Below are 21,397 nucleotides of genomic sequence, written 5' to 3'. Positions count from 1 at the left end.
GTTCTGGTGCCTAAACGCTCCACAGCCAAGGAACTGAACGATTTCCGCCCCGGTTGCACTGACACCCATCATTGGGAAATGTTTTGAGAGGCTGGTTCTCTCACAACTGAAATCGTGTCCGCCCGCTGCAATGGACCCGTACCAATTTGCCTACAGACGCAACAGATCAACTGAGGACGCCATCTCCACAGCGCTCCACCTGGCACTCACCCACCTGGACAGTCCCATGTCCCATGTCCCAGTCTAACATGTGTTAGAATGCTGTTCGTTGACTTCAGTCCAGCATTCAACACTGTGATCCCCTCCAAGCGGATCTCCAAGCTCAGCCAGCTTGTCATCAGCAACTCACTCTGCAACTGGATCATGGACTTCCTTACTAACAGACCCCAGGCTGTTAAATTAGGGCTCTCCTCCTCCACTATCACCCTGAACAGTGGCGTGCCGCAGGCCTGTGTGTTGAGCCCTCTGCTCTACGCCCTCTTCACCCATGACTGCGCCCCTGTTTATGGCTCCAATGCCATGATCGAGTTCACAGATGACACCACAGTGGTGGGTCTGATCAGAGAGGAGGATGAAACGGCATATAGGGATGAGGTTCAGCACCTAGCTATGAGGTGTAAAAACAATAACCTGGCACTCAACACCCAGAAGACCAAGGAGATCATCGTGGACTTCAGAAGAACCAAGAGCAAGGCAGCGGTGCTGAGGTGGAACGTGTGTCTAGCTTTAGGTTCCTTGGGGTCCACATCACCGAAATTTTTCTTGGTCTCTCAACTCCTCTAGTCTGGTGAAAAAGGCGCATCAGCCTACGGACCCTTAAGAAAGCACACCTTGTGTTGTCTTTTCTGCACTTTTTTTAAGCTTTTCCTGACATTTCTGAAGATTATCCTGACGTTTGTCACTTTTCTGTGCTTTTTTAAAAAAAAGTCCGTTTTTCAACGTTCTATTACCAGTTTTTCTTTACATGCAATACAATTGAATAAAACACCCAAATTCAATGAATTATTTAACTTGTGAAGAGCGTTGAATGGAACCCTCCACGTTATGGTTTTAAAATTTGGTTGAAAGAAACCCAAATTTCTGATATAGAAACTTTTTGAAAATGGGTCAGATTAGACAGAGGACTACAGGACGGTTAGTTCCTTACTGTACAGTAGCCCTCTGCAGTGTCAGGAAGTGCATAGCCATCACACGGAAGTCAGAGTCCCATCTCCCCATTTTCTGAAGCCATAGACGGCTTCAGAAAATGAATACATGTATTCCATTGAAAGGATCGCGTATACTCTCAGAAAGAAATAGAAGATCTTTCTGGAGATTTGGCAGCCCTATGTGGCCTACATCAGGGGTGTCAAACTCAGCTTCACTAAGGGCCACACTGGAAAATAAAAATCACATCAAGGGCCACACGTTTGGTTTATTCACATGCTTTTACTTCATCAAAAAAAAAGTCAAATATCTTTGACTGTATTGTTGCGTGTCTCACATAGCCTTTTCACTTAGTTTGGTTGACATAAAGCACCAAAAGAGTAACGTAGCCATCAAAGAAAAAAGCGCCAAAAATAGTCGAAGAAAAAGCATTTGGAACAGGCAGCAAAAAAAATTTTTTTTTGAAAAAGCATCGGCAAAAGTGACAAAAATTTTAAACCTCAGTTGAGGGAGGGCCGGATCCAAATGTGCGAGGGGCTGGATTTGGCCCGCGGGCCTCTAGTTTGACACACACTGACTCATATAGCAGACTAAATTTGAATTAATACACCACTGGTCATCAGGACAAGCTGTATGGTCGCTTTACATTCCCTCTTTAGTCCTCTCCTTTTCAAAATATACATAGAACACATATAGCTTAAATCAGACAGCAGGCTGTTATTAGAAGAATGAGTAGTAGTAGTAGTAGTAGTAGTAGTAGTAGTAGTAGTAGTAGTAGTAGTAGTAGTAGTAGTAGTAGTAGTAGTCCCCTCAAAAAATCTCTCAGCGACCCTTCCGGGGCTCTGTAGAAATGTTGGCTAAAAGAATTAGAGAACAGACTCAAAAAAACTCACCATTTCTTTTTTTTTATTTTGTGATAACTGATCATTTTCCAGAGACGGGTTGTGAAAACTCTGCTCCAGGACAAATTCGCTGTTCCAAGTACATGAAAAAATAATCTTGAAACATTATATATATATATTACCACTACTGGTGTCGATTCATGTCTTTTTCATTTGCTAAGAGATTTCCGCTCTAGTTAAATAGAAAGCAAGTTTTCTGCATTATATTCCCACACTTTTCCCAAACTTTGAGGTATATAACTTTACATTTTCTCTAACAGTGCAGGTGACATTTTTTTATATAAGTCCAAAAGGATGCTTAGAGTCCTAGCTGAACGCCGACATGGCCCACTGCTTGATGTCGGTGGGGCATTGTGGGTATTTCTGCAGGGCCTCCATGATCTGACTGTGGTCCAGCATGAGTCTCATCAGCTGGTACTCCCTCTGGATTCGGGCCGCCGAGCTGTCGAGCGGCCGGATCAGCTCCAGCTGCTGCAGGTGCTCGAAGGCCTGCGGGCCGGGCAAGGGAGGGAGGGTTGGTGTCAGTAAAAGGAATCAAAGTCAAGCCTTTAAAAAGTGCTATTATTTTATTTATTTATTTTTTATATCTTTCTTCCTAACAGGGCTAGAGAGCCTCTGAAAAGCACCATGGGACTCTTTAAAGGGGTGATAGAATGCAAAACCGATTTTACCCTGTCATAGTTGAATATGTTCGGTGGGTAAATAGGACATACATAGAAGCTCAAAATCCCACTGACACCCCTTTACTATGAAAATCTCATATTTTGAAACTGCCTCTGAAAACGGGCGAATCCCAACAAAGCTGAGTTGCTTACGCAAGCGTCTCAAAATCCGGAACCTTAAGAGAACAGTCACGCCCCAACATTTACATAGGCTACACAACTGACCTGAGATCAGGTAGTCTTCTGAATCTAGCTAGGTCAGCGCGATCTCTGCTATTCCATTACAAAATTCACTTCTGAAACTTTTTTGTGCGAGAAATCAACCATATAAAGCTTCGAATATGGGCCGCTTTACGAAAATGGATGGCTAATTGCAAATTTTCTCCGACTGTGTTGACGGAGTTTAGTGCCGGTGTTGGTGCTGCCTGGGTTGCTACATCGCCGCCCTGACCGCAGTGTCAGCGAGCTTGTTACGCCCGCAATCTTTTACCGCAGCCCGCAGGTTCCAGTTAATCTTATAATGGGTATGTGTGTTGAGTTATTTAAACAAACAATCGGGGAAATAAACGCCTCTTGTCCGCGAGTCTCATTGATAGAGCCGCGGTGAGATGGAGTCCATCAATGAGAGCTAGCTAGCCCCCTCCTAACTCTGACATTCACAAAAATAATAAATATTCATGACCATACCATATTTGGAAGAAAAGCTCTTGTTACAAATAGGGCCAAAACACAGGGATGCATAAGGGCCAATAAAATATCAACCAGACCATTTTCAGCCCAACCAATGTTACATACCCCATTAGGAGACCATAAGGAACAGTGTGAAATACCCTATATAATCATTCTATCACCCCTTTAAAGCTACAGTGTGTAGTTTGTTGCCCCCATGAGGATTTCTAAGTAATGACAACAACACTGTCGGCGCGTCCACACAATACAAGCCTTCTGTGATCACGCTTTTTTTTTTTGGGTGTGAACGCCCTGTTATACAGACCTTCATGATGACAGGCTGCTCAAAGTTGTACATGGAGTTTGACTTCCTCTGCAGGAACTTCTTAAACTCTAAAAGAAACAAACAGAAGGTGTAGAAAAATCAACTAATCACATACAAGTAAGAAGAAGTTGAAGTTGTGTGCTCCTCTTCTGTCTCCTCCTCCGCGGGCCTTTCCCCCTGAGCAAAAAAAGCTCTGCAAAGATGTTTGTTCACTCATTTTTAAGCAAGTTTGTGGACTTCATTGAGCGGTAAATGTCATGTGACATGTGTCAAGAGGAAGAGACGCGGGAGAGAAGCCGGTCATTTTTCAAAATGAAACACCTTTCAGACTCCGATAATCAATTAAAATGGAAATAATGTTATTGATTTTTTCCTGTGCGGCCCGGTACCAAATGACCGGTGGTTGGGGAACACTGACGTACCTTTAATAAGGCCCCCCCCCCACCATCTTTTCCTGAACCTAACTGTGTCTAAACTAAAGTGACACCAATAGTCGTTTAGATAAAGCACGTTTTAGATCGGACGCTAAAGTAGACTTGTAGCGTCAATAACGACGCCAAAGGCGCCTGACCAAGCATCCGCGTTTTACACGATGGGAGTGAGGATGTGTTGATTCATCAGTCTGGTCATAAACTATTTCCACTGCCATAAATCATCCATTTATGAATGAAAACATTTTCTCTCACTCTTAACTGGCAAGTCATTTTCTTTCATAGTGTAAATGTCTTCTGTACTTTCTAACCATTGGTGGTGGAGAGTTTTCTCTTCTGTCTTTGAAATGTCACTGTGCTGCTTTTCAAAGCATATTCAAATCTGTCTGTTATTTCATCGGTCTGTGTTTTCTATGACCAACCATAAACTAGGTGGAGTATTCGGCCGTACCGTTGTGAACCATTTGCAGATTGAACGGCTCTCCTTCGTAGACGTCGTTGAGATGTTTCATGGCGATGATCAGGCACAGCTCCAAGACGGACAGACCTAAAGAGAGAGAGGCTTGAGTTTAACCCCCCTGGATTAGACCATTAAACACACTACTGGTTGGATCCTTTACTCTTTCTACAATGGGAGGAGAGTTCTTTACTTTTAATACTTTAACTACATTTTCTGCCTGTAAGATGATACTTACAGACTTTTACTTAAGTTACATTTTCAATGCAGGACTTCTACTAGTGACAGTATTTTTTTACAGTGTGGTATTAGTACTTTTACTGAAGGATCTGAATACTTCTTCCAGCGCTGAGTGATAGACATGGTTTTTTACCGTGGAGTATGTTGGCCTTGGCGTCAGAGAAACACAGTCTGCTGGCCTCCAGCAGGTCTGCGGGTTTGACGGCAGGCTTGGCTACGGACACGCGACTCAGACACAACATCTGGAAAACGAAGAGTGAGGTGGGGGTTTAAGTGTCTCAAACTAAACGGCGGATGTAGTTTTTGTAACAATGAAAAGAACGTGACGCGTCGTACCAGCAGCATGTGCATCGAACGGAAGTCTTTGCTGGAGTTGAAGTGTCTCTGTAAAACATCCACCGCTGATTTGTCTTCAACCAGCGTCTGAAGACAGCAACACAACACACACACAAGAGATTGGTTGGGGGCGTGGCCCGACAGTATGAGAACCTTCAGCAAAAATATCACCGTTTCACGGTACTGGTTACAGCCAGTGGTGTAGTCTAATGTATTGTAGTGGGTATACTGTACTGTACACACACAATAAATAAATAAATAAATAAATAAATAAATATATATATATATATATATATATATATATATATATATTTTTTTTTTATTTATTTATTTATTTATATATATATATATATATAAAAAATGCACCAATTTACTGTGGAAATCCCTTTATTTATCCTATGTGATGAAAAAGAAAACATGACAATTCAAACTTTATCAAAAATATTATGGAAAGTATGTCGTTGCGTGTCATTGCGCATTTTTAAGTGGGTATATGGAAATCCTGGAGCTTCCTTAGTGGGTATAGTGCGTATACCTGCGTATCGCGTAGACTACACCGCTGGCTACAGCTTTAAAATGTATTATTTTTAAAGGTCTGGGTTAAAAGTGACTTGTTTCCCCATTGAACACAGTGTATTTTAATTTTTAAACACTAGGGGTCGACTGATACTGTTTTTTCAGGGCCGATACCAATTATTGAGGAGATGTTTGCTGTATGTGACAAAAAATGTTGTAGCCTAAAAAAAAACGTGTGACATAGCTTAGAGCACCTTTAAGCAAGTATTTACTAAATTAGAAACTTTCAACATAATACACCGTAAAAGATGAAGCAGAGGGAAAGACACCGAGCTGTGTTTCATTCATTAACTTTATCGGTTATCAGGCAAATAAAACGCTGATACAGATGATCTGCAAACGGACCGATAATCGCCCCGTTTTAGACCGAGCCTAGATCCGTCCCTTGACTCACCTTTACGCTGGCGTTCCAGTCCTCGGCGAACTGGGCGTCGGGGAAGTCAGCGGGCAGGCTGAGCTGGGTCCGGACCTGCGCCAGGTACTGAGGGAACGTCGGGTTGCTCAGCAGGTGGATCTGACGGTGGGAGAACCGCGACTTCACCCGCTTCTCCAGCAGCTCCAGAACATCCTGCGTGAAAAGGAACCACGGCGCCAAAATGTTTCAGAACAACCACCAGCACTACCATCTTAGTACGGTAGTGAAAGACTCTTCTCAGATCTAATGATTGTAGTCGGACTTTTACTTTAAGCTTTTTGAGTGTAATTTACTTATTATCTGCTCTAGCTTTTCCAACGCTTCAGACACAGATATGGTGATAATAATGCTACAAAATGATTGCCGCCAAGTGTGAACACTAAGCCTAAGTGTAGCCTGAGCGAGGCTCACCAGTCGGCAGGTAATGCCGACCACGGCGACGGGAGCCTGGGCCGACTGGGAGACGTCCAGCAGGTTGTAGAGCAGAGTCTGGTTCTTGTGGTGGGCGAAAAGGTCAAACTCATCCAGGACGAACAACACGGGGCGGCTGCTGCTGCGATCCCCTGGACGGGAGAGAGAAGAAGGAACTGCATATCATACTCTTAAAGGGAGACACACCCAGGTGAATAGGAAAACAAATGAACTAACAGATATCAGCATGAAAGTTCCCAGTTGATTACTGACATTAATTTTTGTATTACAAGTTTTCTGAAATATTTATTTAAATATGCCCTTCCCCCTCCCTTCTTCCCTCCTCCTAGTCTGAAAGTAGACTATGCTAAAGCCCAACAATTGAATAATGAGGGTTTTGCCTCTAGTGTCTCCCCTTAAATTAATATAACAAATGTTCTAACCTTTCTTCAATGCCTCCAGCAGGAAAGCCAGATTCTCTGCAAAACTGCCCTGAAAAATGAAACAAACAGGTATTTAGAGCAGTTTTTAAATTGCATTATTTATTACAAAACTGTTGACGAAACTCTTTCTGGACACTTACAAACACTTTGTCACCGACGACGTTTTCCAGGTGGAGCTGCCGCGTTATCTCTTTCAGCGCGATCCTGTCGTCAGTCTGCAGGAGACCTACAGCAAACCGGCGAGAAACGGAGCTTTGAAAGGAGTCTGTGCTCAGAAGATCAGATACGTTTATCTCTGGTTCCTGTCTGAAATCCTGGGAGAATATCTTCCGCGGCCATAAGCAAGAACAAATCCGGCCTATATAAATCCATGTCTTCATATTTAGATCCTGAAATTGCGAATAAATAACATTATGGTTGCGTCCAAAATCTCCTCCTCTGCATGCAAACTATCGTTCAACGTACTTTTGTGTAAATAAAGAGTAGTGTGCACTGAGCTGTAACTTTCAACGTCACTTCCCGAGAGCCTCCTCGCCGCTTGGAGACGCATAACCATGGTAACCCCCGCCGACCTCCGTTCTGGCGGCATCAGAAAGCAGCTAGACCAACAGTCGCAGGTGACAAAAATCACAGATTTTTATATGTAGAAATGTAGATTAGAGAGTTATCGACGTTACAGAGCTCCTCGGTTTCTGTCAGTCTGTTGTCGTTACTACCGCATTGCATTGTGGGATATTATGCCGGCGTAGTGTCCAGTGTATGCATACTGTAATATTTAACCGGAAATAGTACGCAATTCATGTACTATTTACATCGTACTATTGATTTGCTCTCTGCGGCGCGCAGAGAGCAAATCAGTTATCGCAGCCCATGTATTGTGGAGACCTAGAGCCTGTACCGTTGAGATGAACCTGTAGCAGGTTTTTTTGGGCTTCTTTTTCCTCTAGCAGGTCTCTTAGCACACACTTCAGGAGCTGCAGACCCAAAATAAAAAAAAATAAAACACAAATCACTATCGGACAATACAACCTCCAAGGATTTAAACACGCTTCCAACACAATTCATCATCTTCCCAACCATTTTTATTTGTTGTTGTTTTTTTTTACCCATGAGCCCATTTTAAGCGTGTGTTGTGGCTGCGGAGGCTCACCATTGTTTTCCCTGCCCCCCTGGGGCCGACGATTAGCACCGAGTTACTCTCCCCGTGGACGGCCGTCCGCTTCAGCAGCTCCAGGAGGTGTCTGGAAAACGCAGGCTTTTAGACTACAATACCCATAATGCTCTTCCAGTTGTGGGAAATAATGAGTTCAATAGTTAAGAGAAATGTCTTGTCTCTTTGTCCTACTTAGTCAGTAACAGCTCCATCTAATCAGCGGCGGAAGAAGTAATCAGTTTACTTCAGTTAAAGTACTAATACCACACTGTGAAAATACTCTGTTACAAGTAAAAGTCCTGCATTGAAAATGTTACTTCAGTAAAAGTCTGTAAGTATCATCAAGAAAATTAAGTTAAAGTATTAAAAGTAAAGAACTCTCCTCCCATTGTAGAAAGAGTAAAGGATCCAACCAGTAGTGTGTTTAATGGTCTAACAATCTCAGCTGGACTTGTAGCCGTTATATTGTCGGCTAGTTTACTTTAGAATCAAACATCAGATTTTATAAACTACATGTGTTTTGTGTGCAGGAATCTTAATGTGTAAAGTAACTAGTAACTAAAGCTGTAACAGATGAATGTAGTGGAGTAAAAAGTCCAATATTTCTCTCTGAAATGTAGCGGAGTAGAAGTACAAAGTGGCATGAAAAGAAAAAGACTCAAGTAAAGTACAAGTACCTCAACATTTGGACTTAAGTACAGTACTGGAGTAAATGTTACATTTCACAGCTGGACCAAGGATACACATTTTGGTCATATATCACTGTAATGTGACCCAGATAATGTAGCAAGACAGCTGAAGTAAACCACGCCTATTTTTGAGACAATTAATTGAACAGCAGAATTTTGGAATCGTTACAGCTCTAGATGTCCGTGTTGTGTTCGAGTCAGCTGGGAAACTGGAGCGTTTCCAGCCTCACAACTGGGCCGGTGCTGTCACCCAGGTAATGACTGAACTGGGTCACCGAGACTCACAGTGTCCCAGATCGTCTCTTCATTACGGATGACAAAACCTACTACAAGTTTCTATTAAATTGATTATGGGACTTTTATATTCATCTCTCCTGATCTAACTTCACCGTATCGCTCTCAAGAACATTTTCCTTCACAGTAACAAAATGACTGTACGCTTTTTTTAACATTTGACACGTCATTTCCAAAACCATTCAAGACCTTTAAGTGGCCTAAATATTTACCTAAACTAGAACTGAAACAATTAATCAATTAGTTTGTTCCACTTTTCAGCAGAAAACTCCTAAAATGATATGATTTCGGTTTTTCAATGTGAGGATTTCTGGCTTTTCTTTGTTTAATGTAAAACTTCAGTGTATATTTTGGGGGTTTTGACCTGTTGTTTTGACAGAAAAAGGCCATTTAAAGATGGCAACTTGGGCTTTGAGGAATTCTTTATCAGCATTGTTTGAGACTTTATGGACCAAACAAGTAAATGAGAGACAGGTTAATCTATAATAACAACAAAATAATGAAATATTTCAGGCTTTTTAGCCAGTATAGATGAAATGAACGTACTTGTGTTGAGTTTCCAGCCCCTCCGGCCTGTCAGGGAGCTGCTGATGGCAAAGCCGCACCCTTAAAATCTCCTGAACCTGAAAATAAAGATAAAAAAGAAATTTCAGTGACACAATATCACAAACAAGTTAGAAGAGAATAAGTCAAACTGGCTGATACAAACCTGTGTGATGCATTCTCCTATTGGCAGATGAGCCTCTTGTATCTTCCTCTTACTCATGGTGCTGGGACTCTCAACTGCAAAACACGTTCATTGATTTAAAATGCATGACATTTGTGGTGCCCAAAAAATGTGCTCCAAGGGTCCTTTATAACAGCCCATGGAAATGAAAACTACTAATCTCATGTTGATGTAAAACCTTTTAAATTGCAGTTATGTGTCCATTAAATGCACTAGCATTGGGGCATAAGGACAGCCTTAGCCCTGATAGCAGACTTTGTCTTGGACGTTGACAAGTTAACGGCAAACTCCAATGCACTTTTCGACGCAAAAAAATAAACTATGACCTCGTTTGTAACATAGGTGCATGAATGCTGTAACGTTAGATAAGATCTTAAATAAATGAAGGCAAATCACCATTCAATTCGGCATACAGTTGATGCAATAAGAAACATATATTTAAATACAAATTTCCAATTTAAAAAACTTAAAAAAGTGTGTTTAAATAATTTAAAAAAGAGGTGTGTTTACAGTGTAGCCTGAATCATTAAACACGAATCCCTGAAGCTTTAGTGTATGATATGTATGCCGAATTATAAAGTGACTCGTACATGTTCAGAAGCGGTCGCAAGTTGTATTCAATATTGTGGTAATATTAGCTGGAAAGCAGTGAGTTACTAATATGTTACAATTTACGAATGGAGTTTGGTATCACTTTCTCTCCACGCTGAACTAAACGTCAGGGCTTTTTAGCTGCACGCTAAAAAAAGAGGCAACCAGCAGCAGTCCGCTTTAGCTAGGAACGATAACTTTGACTATGTAAGTTACTAACATTAGCGTTAGTTTGTCTAGCAATGTATACATTTCAAATAATAACGACACATACCTGGGATACAACTGTAATTTATCTACTGAGTCTCGATCTTCGCGGGAATATACTGCTCTGCCAGCAATGACGACTTCCTGCTTTGACGGATTCTCCGGCACTGATTGGCTGAGGCTTAGAATAGAAATGTACTGTCACATAACATACACCAGAGCCATGGAGACATACACTATAGTATATTGATGATCACATTCAGCCTTTGGGGGAAATGTGTTGTTTGGATTCACGCAAAATTATTGATTATACTCATTGAAATGTACTCATTATTTTAACCAAATTTTATTTACATAAATCGAAAAAAAAAAATCGAAAAAACAGAAGCTTTCTGGAGCTGGTTGCCAATATTAAACAATAATTTTTTTTTCCATGTCTGATTGTACAAACGTACAATCATATGACCTCTGTAAGCTTTACAAGCTATTTATTGGATTATGTTTTGCTTTTGTTTTGGTAATATTATCTTTTGGGTTAACCTTGTTTGTGATTGGAGACTCAAAGGCTACAGAAGATGTTACCCGCTGTAAAGGCTATCCATGTTTGTGAATAATTGTAATAAATGTTTAAATACAAATCAAATACTGTATATGGCAGCCAATCACAATTACCCAACAGTAAAAATAATACATAAATAGAAAAGGTCAAGCATTGAGTATTTCACCCATTTCTTTCCTCCTCTTTTTTTTTTTATAGCTGCTATTTTTGAATGTGTTTTAAGATGCTACACATTTGGACCCCGGACATTTAATGAAAGTATTACTATATATTTATATACTTAGGCTACTTTGTATAGCCTATTTTAATCAAGTAGGAATGTTAAACTCATTTAAAAATTTTGTGAAATCTTTTTTTAAGTCCACTTTAAATGTTTTTTTTCCGAAGCTTTCAACCCCATCTCACAGTCTTCATCAGCTGGTTGGTGTTTGGTGCCATTTTTTGGCAATATTTATTTGTCTTTAAAAACATCTTTGAAATGACCATATCTGTAAGTATTTTCAGGCTTTTGGTCATCCAACAAGTAGCATCAAGTATAAGCCAACACTGAGGTTTATATTTGAAATGGTTAACACCATACAACACATTATATCGAAAAAAAAAAATCGAAAAAACAGAAGCTTTCTGGAGCTGGTTGCCAATATTAAACAATAATTTTTTTTTCCATGTCTGATTGTACAAACGTACAATCATATGACCTCTGTAAGCTTTACAAGCTATTTATTGGATTATGTTTTGCTTTTGTTTTGGTAATATTATCTTTTGGGTTAACCTTGTTTGTGATTGGAGACTCAAAGGCTACAGAAGATGTTACCCGCTGTAAAGGCTATCCATGTTGACTTTTAGCCTATATTTTCAACCTTCCACCCCTTTTTCCCTAGGACAAAGGAAATCTAGTCGAGACTCGATAAGAAATTTAATTTTTTAGAAAACATCTGTGTGATCCTGACAACATTTGGAAGTGTGATATATTGCATTTTAAACGATGACACTGATTGCCCAAAACAGAGGCAATTATATGTTATTATAAATTGGATTTTTTTTTTGTTTTAAATCTGTAAAGCCATAGCTGCCACCACTGCTCTGACTTTGATCAAATAAAAAGGGATGATCCATAACATCTTTCACTCACTCACAACTGGAGATACTTATACGCTTCCTGTGGCTTTTTGGTCGACTGATGAAAAAAAAAAAAAAGAAGCACAATAAAACCACCAGATATCTTGCAGATCGTCTCCCAGTCTCCGCTCCCATTTGAGCCTGTCACATTATTCTAAAATACGGCTCTCCGCTCACACATTCAGCTCTGTGTTTGCCCTAAAAATACATGAAGCGACCCTTTTTACAGCAGCCATACACTGAATTCATTTAACGTCTCCTTAGGTTTGACCTTCAGTCAAAATTCTAAACATTTGCATCCTGAGCTGCATCCTCCTTTTCACTCCAGATGACTGAACTCCTCCATCATTGAGCTTTTGTGGCCTTTATTTACTCAGGGAAATTATTTGGCTGAGCGTCTGTTTTTTCTTCGGTAGGCTACCTATGTTTTACCCACTTAAATACAGTCTTAAATGACCACAATGCAACAGCTGAAAATTATGATTATTTATTATGATGTCTTTTCTGCAATAATTCTACAAGCTACTCTGCTAATTTGTTTCTCTACAAGTATCACTACGTTCCTGTAAAGCACACGTGTCAAACTTGAGGCCCGTGGGCCAAATCTGGCCCCTCGCAGATTTTGATCCGGCCCGCATATGAATTCAGGTACACAATTTTTTTTTGGCCCACCTACTTTTTGTTGCTTTTTCTGAAGGTTTTGTCATTTTTGCCGATGCTTTTTGGGACTTTTTTCCCACGTTTTTTTCCAATGTTTTTGTCGCCTTTTTCATCATTTTATTGCTTTTTTGGCACTTTTTTCTTTGATGGCTAGGCTACTTTTTCTTTAGTCTATATCTACGATGTTCCATTTCCGGGATTGTACTGGTGTCGCCGGAAATTGCGCCGGATGTTCCTCTTTTCGACCGGATGTCCATCACCTTCCCCTTTCTTTGTGTTGGTGTTCTAACCTCCGGTGGATTTGTGAGGACTATGGTTAACTGATCCTCAGATCTCTGCAGGGTAAATCCAGACAGCTAGCTAGACTATCTGTCCAATCTGAGTTTTCTGTTGCACGACTAAAACTATTTTTGAACGTACACATGTTCCACCAAAACAAGTTCCCAAATCTATTTTGCAGAGGCACTGTGGCTCCGTCCGGAGCTTAGCACCGCCCAAGGCGATTGTGATTGGTTAAAAGAAATGCCGATAAACCAGAGCACGTTTTTATCCCATCCAGGAATGCTGTGTGGAGAAGGAAGGTCTGGTGATGCAAGACTACGTTTCGCTGACTTTTTTAGGTCTTCATGTCAACCAAACTCAGTCAGAAAGATATATGAGACATGCAATAATACAGTCAAAGATATTTGACTTTATTGAAATAAAAGCACGTGAATACTCTACATGTCTGGCCCTTGATGTGATTCCCATTTTCCAGTGTGGCCCCTAGTGAAGTTGAATTTGACACCCCTGCTGTGAAGTTTTTTTGTATCATTATCCTTTTCATATTCTTATTTTAGACTTTGTTTCTGTTTTTTTCCCACTATATATGTTTCATATTTTTATACACTTAAATATATAGTCTTTTAATATTCTAGCATTGTTTCATAACAAAACAAACACACACACACACACACAAAATTAATTGCTAAAGGTGATCCAACCGCCAGTGTTAAACGCTTTCAATTGAAACCTTCTGACTAACGTAATTATTATCAACATTACAACAATTTGCAGCTAATAGTATTAATCTTGTTAACACAATACGCCTCATTAACATGACATCCAAGCTATTGCCAAAATAACTGCTGTTAATGGGATTATTATCAGTGAGTTTTATTACACTAACGAGGAGGGGATTTTTTTTTCAAGCCTTACAATAATTACATTTAAAGTACTTAAACAGCTATATATATTTGTCTCTTTTTCGATATTTATTGTTCATTCTTATTAATGTTTACTATGTTTGTTTGTATGTATGTATGCACTCAATCACCAAGGCAATGTAGATCCATTACTGTGGCAATACACTGATTTCTGATTCTGATTTCTGATTCTGTTTTTTCTTTTAATATTACATTATTAGGTACACCTTCTGTTCTCTACAGAGAAGGTTGTGCATGTTTTAACACATTTCAGAAAGAATACGCTCTTTTCAGTTTCAGATGTGTTTTTCTTTTCTCCCATGCAGCCATTGGTTTTTATTCATCTCAAAACAATATATTTATTATGCACAGACTTGAGCATAGCTTGAGACAGAGTACAGGTAATCCATCACATTAAGGGACGTTTGCAGAAGTGTGTGTGTGTGTGTGTGTGTGTGTGTGTGTGTGTGTGTGTGTGTGTGTGTGTGTGTGTGTGTGTGTGTATAATGGGAGGGGTTAGGATTTTGATTGCATATTGTTGGGTGGTGGGGACTGGGTTTAGGATGTGGGAATGGTTAAAATCATTTTATTTATGCAACTTTGCACATATTTGTATTATTCTAAATTGAGTGTAAATGTGTTTGTAAAATTTGTTGTTAGTTGAAAAAAAAATATCAGAAGAAAACTGCACTTTAAAATGTAATTGTCTCTCTTTTTAGTGGTGACTTTTATATTCAAATCAATGTTCAATTTGTTCAATAAAAGAACGTTGGAAATTATTTCCTTTCATTTGTTTTAAATTCAACAAGCAGTGTGTTGTATTTTAGCAGAATACTGGAAGGTTTTATTATTTATCGCACGTAATCGTTATCACGATGTTCAACAACGTCGCAACGTCGCATATCGCATATTTTCCTCATATCCTGCAGGCCTATCACCTACCTTATGTAATTACAGAATGCTTGTGGAAAAGCCCTAACTTACCTAGAATTACTTCAGGTTAAACATGAATGTAATATTAGTATTAATTTGCACATTCAAATGCTGCTTCTAATGCTTTTTTTACCCCTCCAGAAATAATATTCAAGGGTGACCACACAATATCTGTAATTCTGTACCCTTTTTAGCATCGACCATCAGCAGCTTTAATGTAGAAATGATTTGTATTTGTCAAACAAATGACACACATATCTTTATTTTACCAACAACAGGAGTCCCTGGAGGCCCCCAGACCCCTCTGTGGTTGCCATGACTGAAAGCTGCAGCTCTGTGTGAGTCACCCCACCCACACATCCAGTTGTTCCTCCTTCATTTCATAATTTTATTCCCAACTTTTACAATGCAGAGCTTCTGTATCTGACGCTGAGCTATTATTTGGTGGTAACGTGCATCACCTCTCCCATCTGCTGGCTGCTCCTGCCGCGCATGCGCAGTGTGGCTCTCCATCATTTCCAATATTCCAGTGTAGGAGAACCAGCAGAGGCAGAGAACTAATGGGTAGGCTTCTTATTCTTATTTTCTAAAGGTCAGAAACGCACTGTTGCTCGCCAATTTCACTGTTTCAGTGCCGGTGTGCGTTCGCTGGGGTGCCCCGGTAAGAACGGACTGTTTACGGTTTGATTTGACGCAGACAGAAACGTTAGTGCCTGAAAAGCGTCTCTCTTCTTCTTCTTCGCTCTCTCTGAGCAAACGGCTGTTAGCTAGCATGCTATGCTAACCCGTGCTAACTCGGCCTAGCTCCGGCCTTGCCTGGCTCGAAACCTAACGCGGGCCTAGCAGCTTTTTTACTTCGACAATTTGAAGTCCTAATCTGCGTTGCGGGTCCTCGACGTGCACGATCCCGGTTACAGTTCGCCAATTAAATGCTAAAACGTTTATTAGCGTTTAATTCATTTTCGTTACAACAAGCTAACGGTAGCTAGACAGCTGACGCTTGGAATGCTAACTCCCAGCTAGTTCAGATGCTGTGTCCAATGCATCAAAAAGCAGGCAGACAAGACTGATTTCGCTTGTTGACACGGCCACTTTTTTAACGCGGAGGCCCACAGCCGATGGAGCTTCAGCTGCACGTCTCGCCCTGTGATAAACTAAACCACATTTAACGCCACCCGGTTGTCGCTAAAAGGTTAATAAAGCAACACTTGGCACAGTTGATAGCCAGTATTTTAATGTTCACCAAGCTAATTGGCTATTAGCTAGTTGCTTTGGTAGTGTACACAAGCGGTTGTCATGTTCTCCAGTTTAGGGAAACTTGTGTAGCTGTCAACTTTTGAAGGCTGCTGCAGGACAATATGGCTAATTTACCACTAAAGCTACCCTAAGCCAACTCCACGGGGTTACAGCTAGATTTACATGCTAGGTTGATGGATTTAATCTAGTCTGTAAGAGCAGTGGTAGATTGTGCTTCAGTGAGAGGGTAGCAGGGCAAACTGCTGTACCATTTTGGTGTTGCACAGTTTGTCCTTTTCATTACCTTTTTTTTATTACTAGGCTACTATTATACTCCATAAACAGTACATGCTTTGTGCAGGTAACTTACACGGCTACCTATTCCCCACTCTGCTTTATTTGACAACATAACTCAGAATCAGAATGAGGTTTATTGCCTGGGTAAGTTATCTCTTGCATTGAATTGGCCTTGTTTGTGTTTGGAGCGTACGATAAACACATGAAAATGGAATAAACAATAGAGTCAAGAACATAAACATAGACTAGAAATAATAAATAAATACAGTTAAAAATATGTACAATATGACTGTTTTTGAAGCTGTACTGTTTTTGTGCAGGGTGTGCAAAATATTAATCTGGATGTGCAAAAGTTCACAGTGTATACCAGTGTTTCCCTCAAGAAAATGTGATGTTTTTTTATTAATAATATTTATAATTAATTAATAACATAATTTTGTAACATTATTATTATTATCATATGTGTGTGTAAAACACTGGGAAAAACTAGAGCAGATAATAGATAAATAACTCTCAAAAAACAAAGACAAAACTGGCTAAAGAAGTCCACAGGGGACCAATTACAATCATTAGATCTGAGTATTTCTGAGTGACATTTAGTTTGTTTTGTTGCTTACAATGATTGCATTCGGCTTGGGTGCTTCACCTAAGTCTTATAATGGAAGGGAAAACCCTGTATATAATATGCACAGTGGTCAGGGATAATGGTCCAGGATGTGTGTTAATATAACGAGTAGTGACTGTGGGTGGGGGGGGGTTATGAGTCTGTCAGTGGGGGTCCTGGGCCTTCCATGGGCCCTTTTTATGGGGCTACAGCAACATTTAAATGCTAGGTTGAGAATTAATGGATTTAATCTAGTCTGAAAGAGCAGTGGTAGATGTCTTTTTGCGTCAGTGAGAGGAGAGCAGGGCATACTGCTGTACCATTTTGGTGTTGCACAGTTCCTTTATATCGTGCCTGGGATTTTACTCCATAAACGTGCTTTGTGCAGGTTACATTGCACTACTACCTATTTCCCCCCTCTTGCTTTATTTGACAATATATGATAGACCCTGTTCTCGTGGCATTAAATTCATTTTTTTTAGACATCCAGTCACAAGTGGACATTTCTAAATGCTGATAGAAATGCACCAGGGATCCATGCTCAGAAGTGGTCAGGGACATTTGTGACAATAAACGCGCCGCGGACTGCTTAATCAACCTTTCTTATATTGAGCATATTACATGATAAATCTCCCAAAACGCTGTCTGCGTTCAAGGTAGGGCCGGGGCAATATATCAATATTGTATCTACATCGATATATGAAGCTAGATATCGTCTTACATTTTGGATATTGTGTCTTTTCCAGGATTTAAAGGCTGCGTTACAGTAAAGTACTTAGTCATTGTATCCATATTCTTAGTGATTATCTCATTGTGTAAATATTTTGTGGACTAGTCAAACCAACAATATCGTCGCAGTATCGACATCGATGTATTTGGTCAAAAATATCATGAAATTTAATTTTCTCCATATCGCCCAGCCCTAGTTCAAGGTGAAAAATAATAGCACTATAATCCTCTAATTAACGTGTGTGGCTGAAAACAAATTTGTATTTTTTTAACAGCACTCCCAACAGATAATAATCCAATAGGAGACTGAGATAAATGCAGATTCTCGGTGTAGATCAGCTGGATCTAAACAGGGGCTTTATCTGTATTTAACATACATAATGTTAAGCTACCGTCTCTGTTGTTTACAGTGGCAGTGTCCCCGCTGTCTCAAAGTGCAGCGAGTCTCCTCTCTGTGTCTTTAGCTGCAGACTGTTTCCCTACGTCTGTAGGTTGTACCATCTGAGCCTATGTTCCCTTGATTTTGCAGGTCTGAAAAAGAGCCGTCCTCTCTCGGTTATCGCTTCTAAATTGCTTTATTCATTTGGCACTAGTAGAAGAATTAAAGCCTCTAGTTGGTACAGAGCTCGGTGTTACTACAGTCCAAACGCTGGTAAACGTTTGTTGTATTCTCCTACAGACATCCGTTAAATCTCTTCTGATCTGAATCATGACTTTGTGAATAAAGTTAACCAGCTGCTGCTGTATCAGCTTGAGGATTGGGCATCGATTTGATTTGAACAATTCTGATTCCAATTCCGATTCTTCCTTTCGATTCCGGTTCTTTATAGATAATCGATTCAGATTCTTTGAGGGGTGGAGTTGAAACGGGTCACATGCTTATTTCACAGACAATTTTATAAATATACCTAAATATCGCAACATCAGCTGGCGCAATAAACACATCGCGAGAGGCTGCGACATATCCCAAAATGCGCAGATTTTTTGGCTAGTTGAAAGAAAAGATCAGCAGAAAACTGCACTTTAAAATGTAACTTTCTTTTTTTAGTGCTGCCTTTTTATATTCAGTTCAATTTGTTCCATAAAAGAAAGTTGGAAATGATTTCCTTTCATTTGTTTAAAATCCGACAAGCAGTTTGTTGTATTTTAGCAGAATACTGAAAGCAGCAGAACTGAACTGTTTATTTATCGCACATTTTCCTCGTGCGGCCCTAGTTTCACTGTAACATAACAAATATCACAACAAGAACTACTTTAATGATACCGGGACACAACGGAAAGAAAACATACCTTTTGATCATGTAATGAGATGCACATAAGCTACTTTGTCTGATGGTATTCTTTAATATTTGGACTTTGAGAGAGAGAGAGAGAGAGAGCAGCCGCCATCCTTAATGGACTGCAAATTCAGTTAGTCAAGAACCTTTGGCTGCAGTTCCACTTGTCATTTTAATGCGATTTCTTATCTAACATTTTTTTTCTTCCTTTCTTTCTGATACTGCATTGCTGTAAGTCTCCTGTGGCTGTATTTGTCTTTTTTTTGGCATTAACTCTTGTTCCATTGTGCTTGTATGAAGTTTTTGCAGCAGGATTGAGTCCAAACTGTGTAGAATTCCCCATCACCTGCAAACGCAGTTTTGTGCCAAAATCTGTTATTTCTGCCCAAAATATGCTTCCAATGGTGCTGAATCTTTTCCTAAATGAATGTTGGGGAGAAAAATAGGAAATACTTTAGATTTGTGTTGATCACTTTTTTTCATTTTTCACCTTTTCAAACAAATGTAGCTTCCCAGGTGCCACAAAATTAGAGATACCGATTACCGGTATCAGAAAAGCCTCCGATACCGCTTCCAATGCTGGTATCGGAAAGTACCGGCGTTTATGCACTGATCCGATACCACAAAAGAAAGTCCTGTGGCGTTCATTGTTTGTTCATGTTTCACAAGGAGTTTAACCTGAGCCAGACCAAACAACAAAGATAGAAATCATACCACATTCATACAGGGATAGTATTATACAGCTAAAACATAATACAAAATATAACGCACTGGTATCGGATCGTCACTTGTATCGGCCGAGACGCAAGTTCAGGTTTCGGAATCGGTATCGGGAAGCAAAAAAGGGTATCGGACCATCTCTACGTGAAATGACACTCGCACTATTTTGCAGTTATGTCTCAAATCGCAGACATCAGTGACTCTGCAGTGACGTCAGGCTTCATGTTACTATCCTGGTCATTTATTATTTGATATAAGGGCATTCCTCTCTAACATCATTTGTGATGGCAAAACAGCTCAAGCTAAGGGAAAAAAAAAAAGAGTACATGTAGGAACACTTTTTATTATAGGATTATATTAAGTGTCCACTTGACACAGCCACACAATTTCCCTTCTTCTACCAGTGATTGCAGAGCGTCTCGAAATTATTGTATCTTCACTTTGCATGATCCACGGTTGCTCATTCATAGATAGTTATTTATTGTCCCATGAGGGAGATTTGTTTTCACAGTCTGTTTCCCTGCACATGGCAACAAACACGGACAAATACATTAACAGGTAACATAAAGACAGGTATATAGACACATGGAAACAACCACATTTACAACACCACCACCAGATCTTTTTTTTTTCACAGACTGCGTTAATGTAGAGCCCAGTAGTTTCTGTGATGACAGAAAAATCAAAAGAATCACGAAATTGAGAATTTATAGAAGCTAAACAGATTCCACAGGCCCCTACATTAAGTGAGTGCTAAAAGCTAAATGGAGATTTGAAAATCTGATTTGAAAAAAAGCTGCTTACACACCAATCAGACAGCCGACCGTCGGCAGAAAAGGCAGTTGGACTTCTCAGTCTCCCCGAGTTGGTCAAAAAAATGCCTCAGAAAACACAGAAGAGACGAGACGTAATACGTCCCCATAACAGCAGGCGGCGCTAATCTGTATTGTTGCCCAAAAAATGAAACCGGCACCTGATTGGACGAACGTGTCACGTGGGTCTGTTTTCTCCGGAAATTCAAAGACAGACTGTCATGGCGGCTCGTTCAGAATACGATTTCACATTGTACTAAAATACAGTACAGGCCAAAAGTTTGGACACACCTTCTCATTCAATGCGTTTCCTTTTTATTTTCATGACTATTTACATTGTAGATTCTCACTGAAGGCATCAAAACTATCAATGAACACATATGGAATTATGTACTTAATAAAAAATTGTGAAATAACTGGAAACATGTCTTATATTTTAGATTCTTAACAAGTAGCCACCCTTTGCTTTTTTATTGATAAGGGAAAGAATTCCACTAATTAACCCTGACAAAGCACACCTGTGAAGGTAAAACCATTTCAGGTGACTACCTCATGAAGCTCATTGAGAGAACACCAAGGGTTTGCAGAGTTAT

The 21,397-nt window shown here is 40.0% G+C and overlaps 2 protein-coding genes across 4 annotated transcripts in view; one reads left to right on the top strand and one right to left on the bottom strand.

Annotated features, from left to right (window-relative positions):
- Positions 1-2,030: 2,030 nt before the first annotated feature.
- orc4 (origin recognition complex, subunit 4) lies at positions 2,031-10,854 on the bottom strand. Of its 2 annotated transcripts, none has more exons than XM_039792596.1 (14): positions 10,742-10,854; positions 9,859-9,932; positions 9,696-9,772; positions 8,164-8,254; positions 7,912-7,987; positions 7,154-7,239; positions 7,014-7,062; positions 6,571-6,722; positions 6,139-6,312; positions 5,169-5,255; positions 4,966-5,074; positions 4,587-4,682; positions 3,705-3,772; positions 2,031-2,537 (listed from the first exon to the last, which is right to left on the bottom strand). In XM_039792596.1, exons 2-14 carry the CDS (start codon positions 9,913-9,915, stop codon positions 2,355-2,357), a joined length of 1,305 nt encoding a protein of 434 aa, XP_039648530.1. In that variant the 5' UTR covers positions 9,916-9,932; positions 10,742-10,854; the 3' UTR covers positions 2,031-2,354. The 2 variants fall into 2 exon arrangements, with proteins under 2 accessions (XP_039648530.1, XP_039648531.1); XM_039792597.1 differs by lacking the exon at positions 10,742-10,854 and adding an exon at positions 10,055-10,219.
- Positions 10,855-15,614: 4,760 nt separating this feature from the next.
- Positions 15,615-21,397, top strand: part of LOC120554371 (methyl-CpG-binding domain protein 5-like) — a 33,350-nt gene continuing 27,567 nt past the window's right edge. For both annotated transcript variants that reach the window (XM_039793243.1, XM_039793242.1), the window contains exon 1: positions 15,615-15,693. The gene's annotated coding sequence lies outside the window, so the exon portion shown is untranslated. The remainder of the gene's footprint in view (positions 15,694-21,397) is intronic.

Source organism: Perca fluviatilis, chromosome 24 (genome assembly GCF_010015445.1).
Source record: "Perca fluviatilis chromosome 24, GENO_Pfluv_1.0, whole genome shotgun sequence".
Taxonomy (NCBI): Eukaryota; Metazoa; Chordata; class Actinopteri; order Perciformes; family Percidae; genus Perca; species Perca fluviatilis.
The sequence above is the reverse complement of the archived record's forward strand: the minus strand, read 5'-3'. Positions and strand labels throughout refer to the sequence as shown.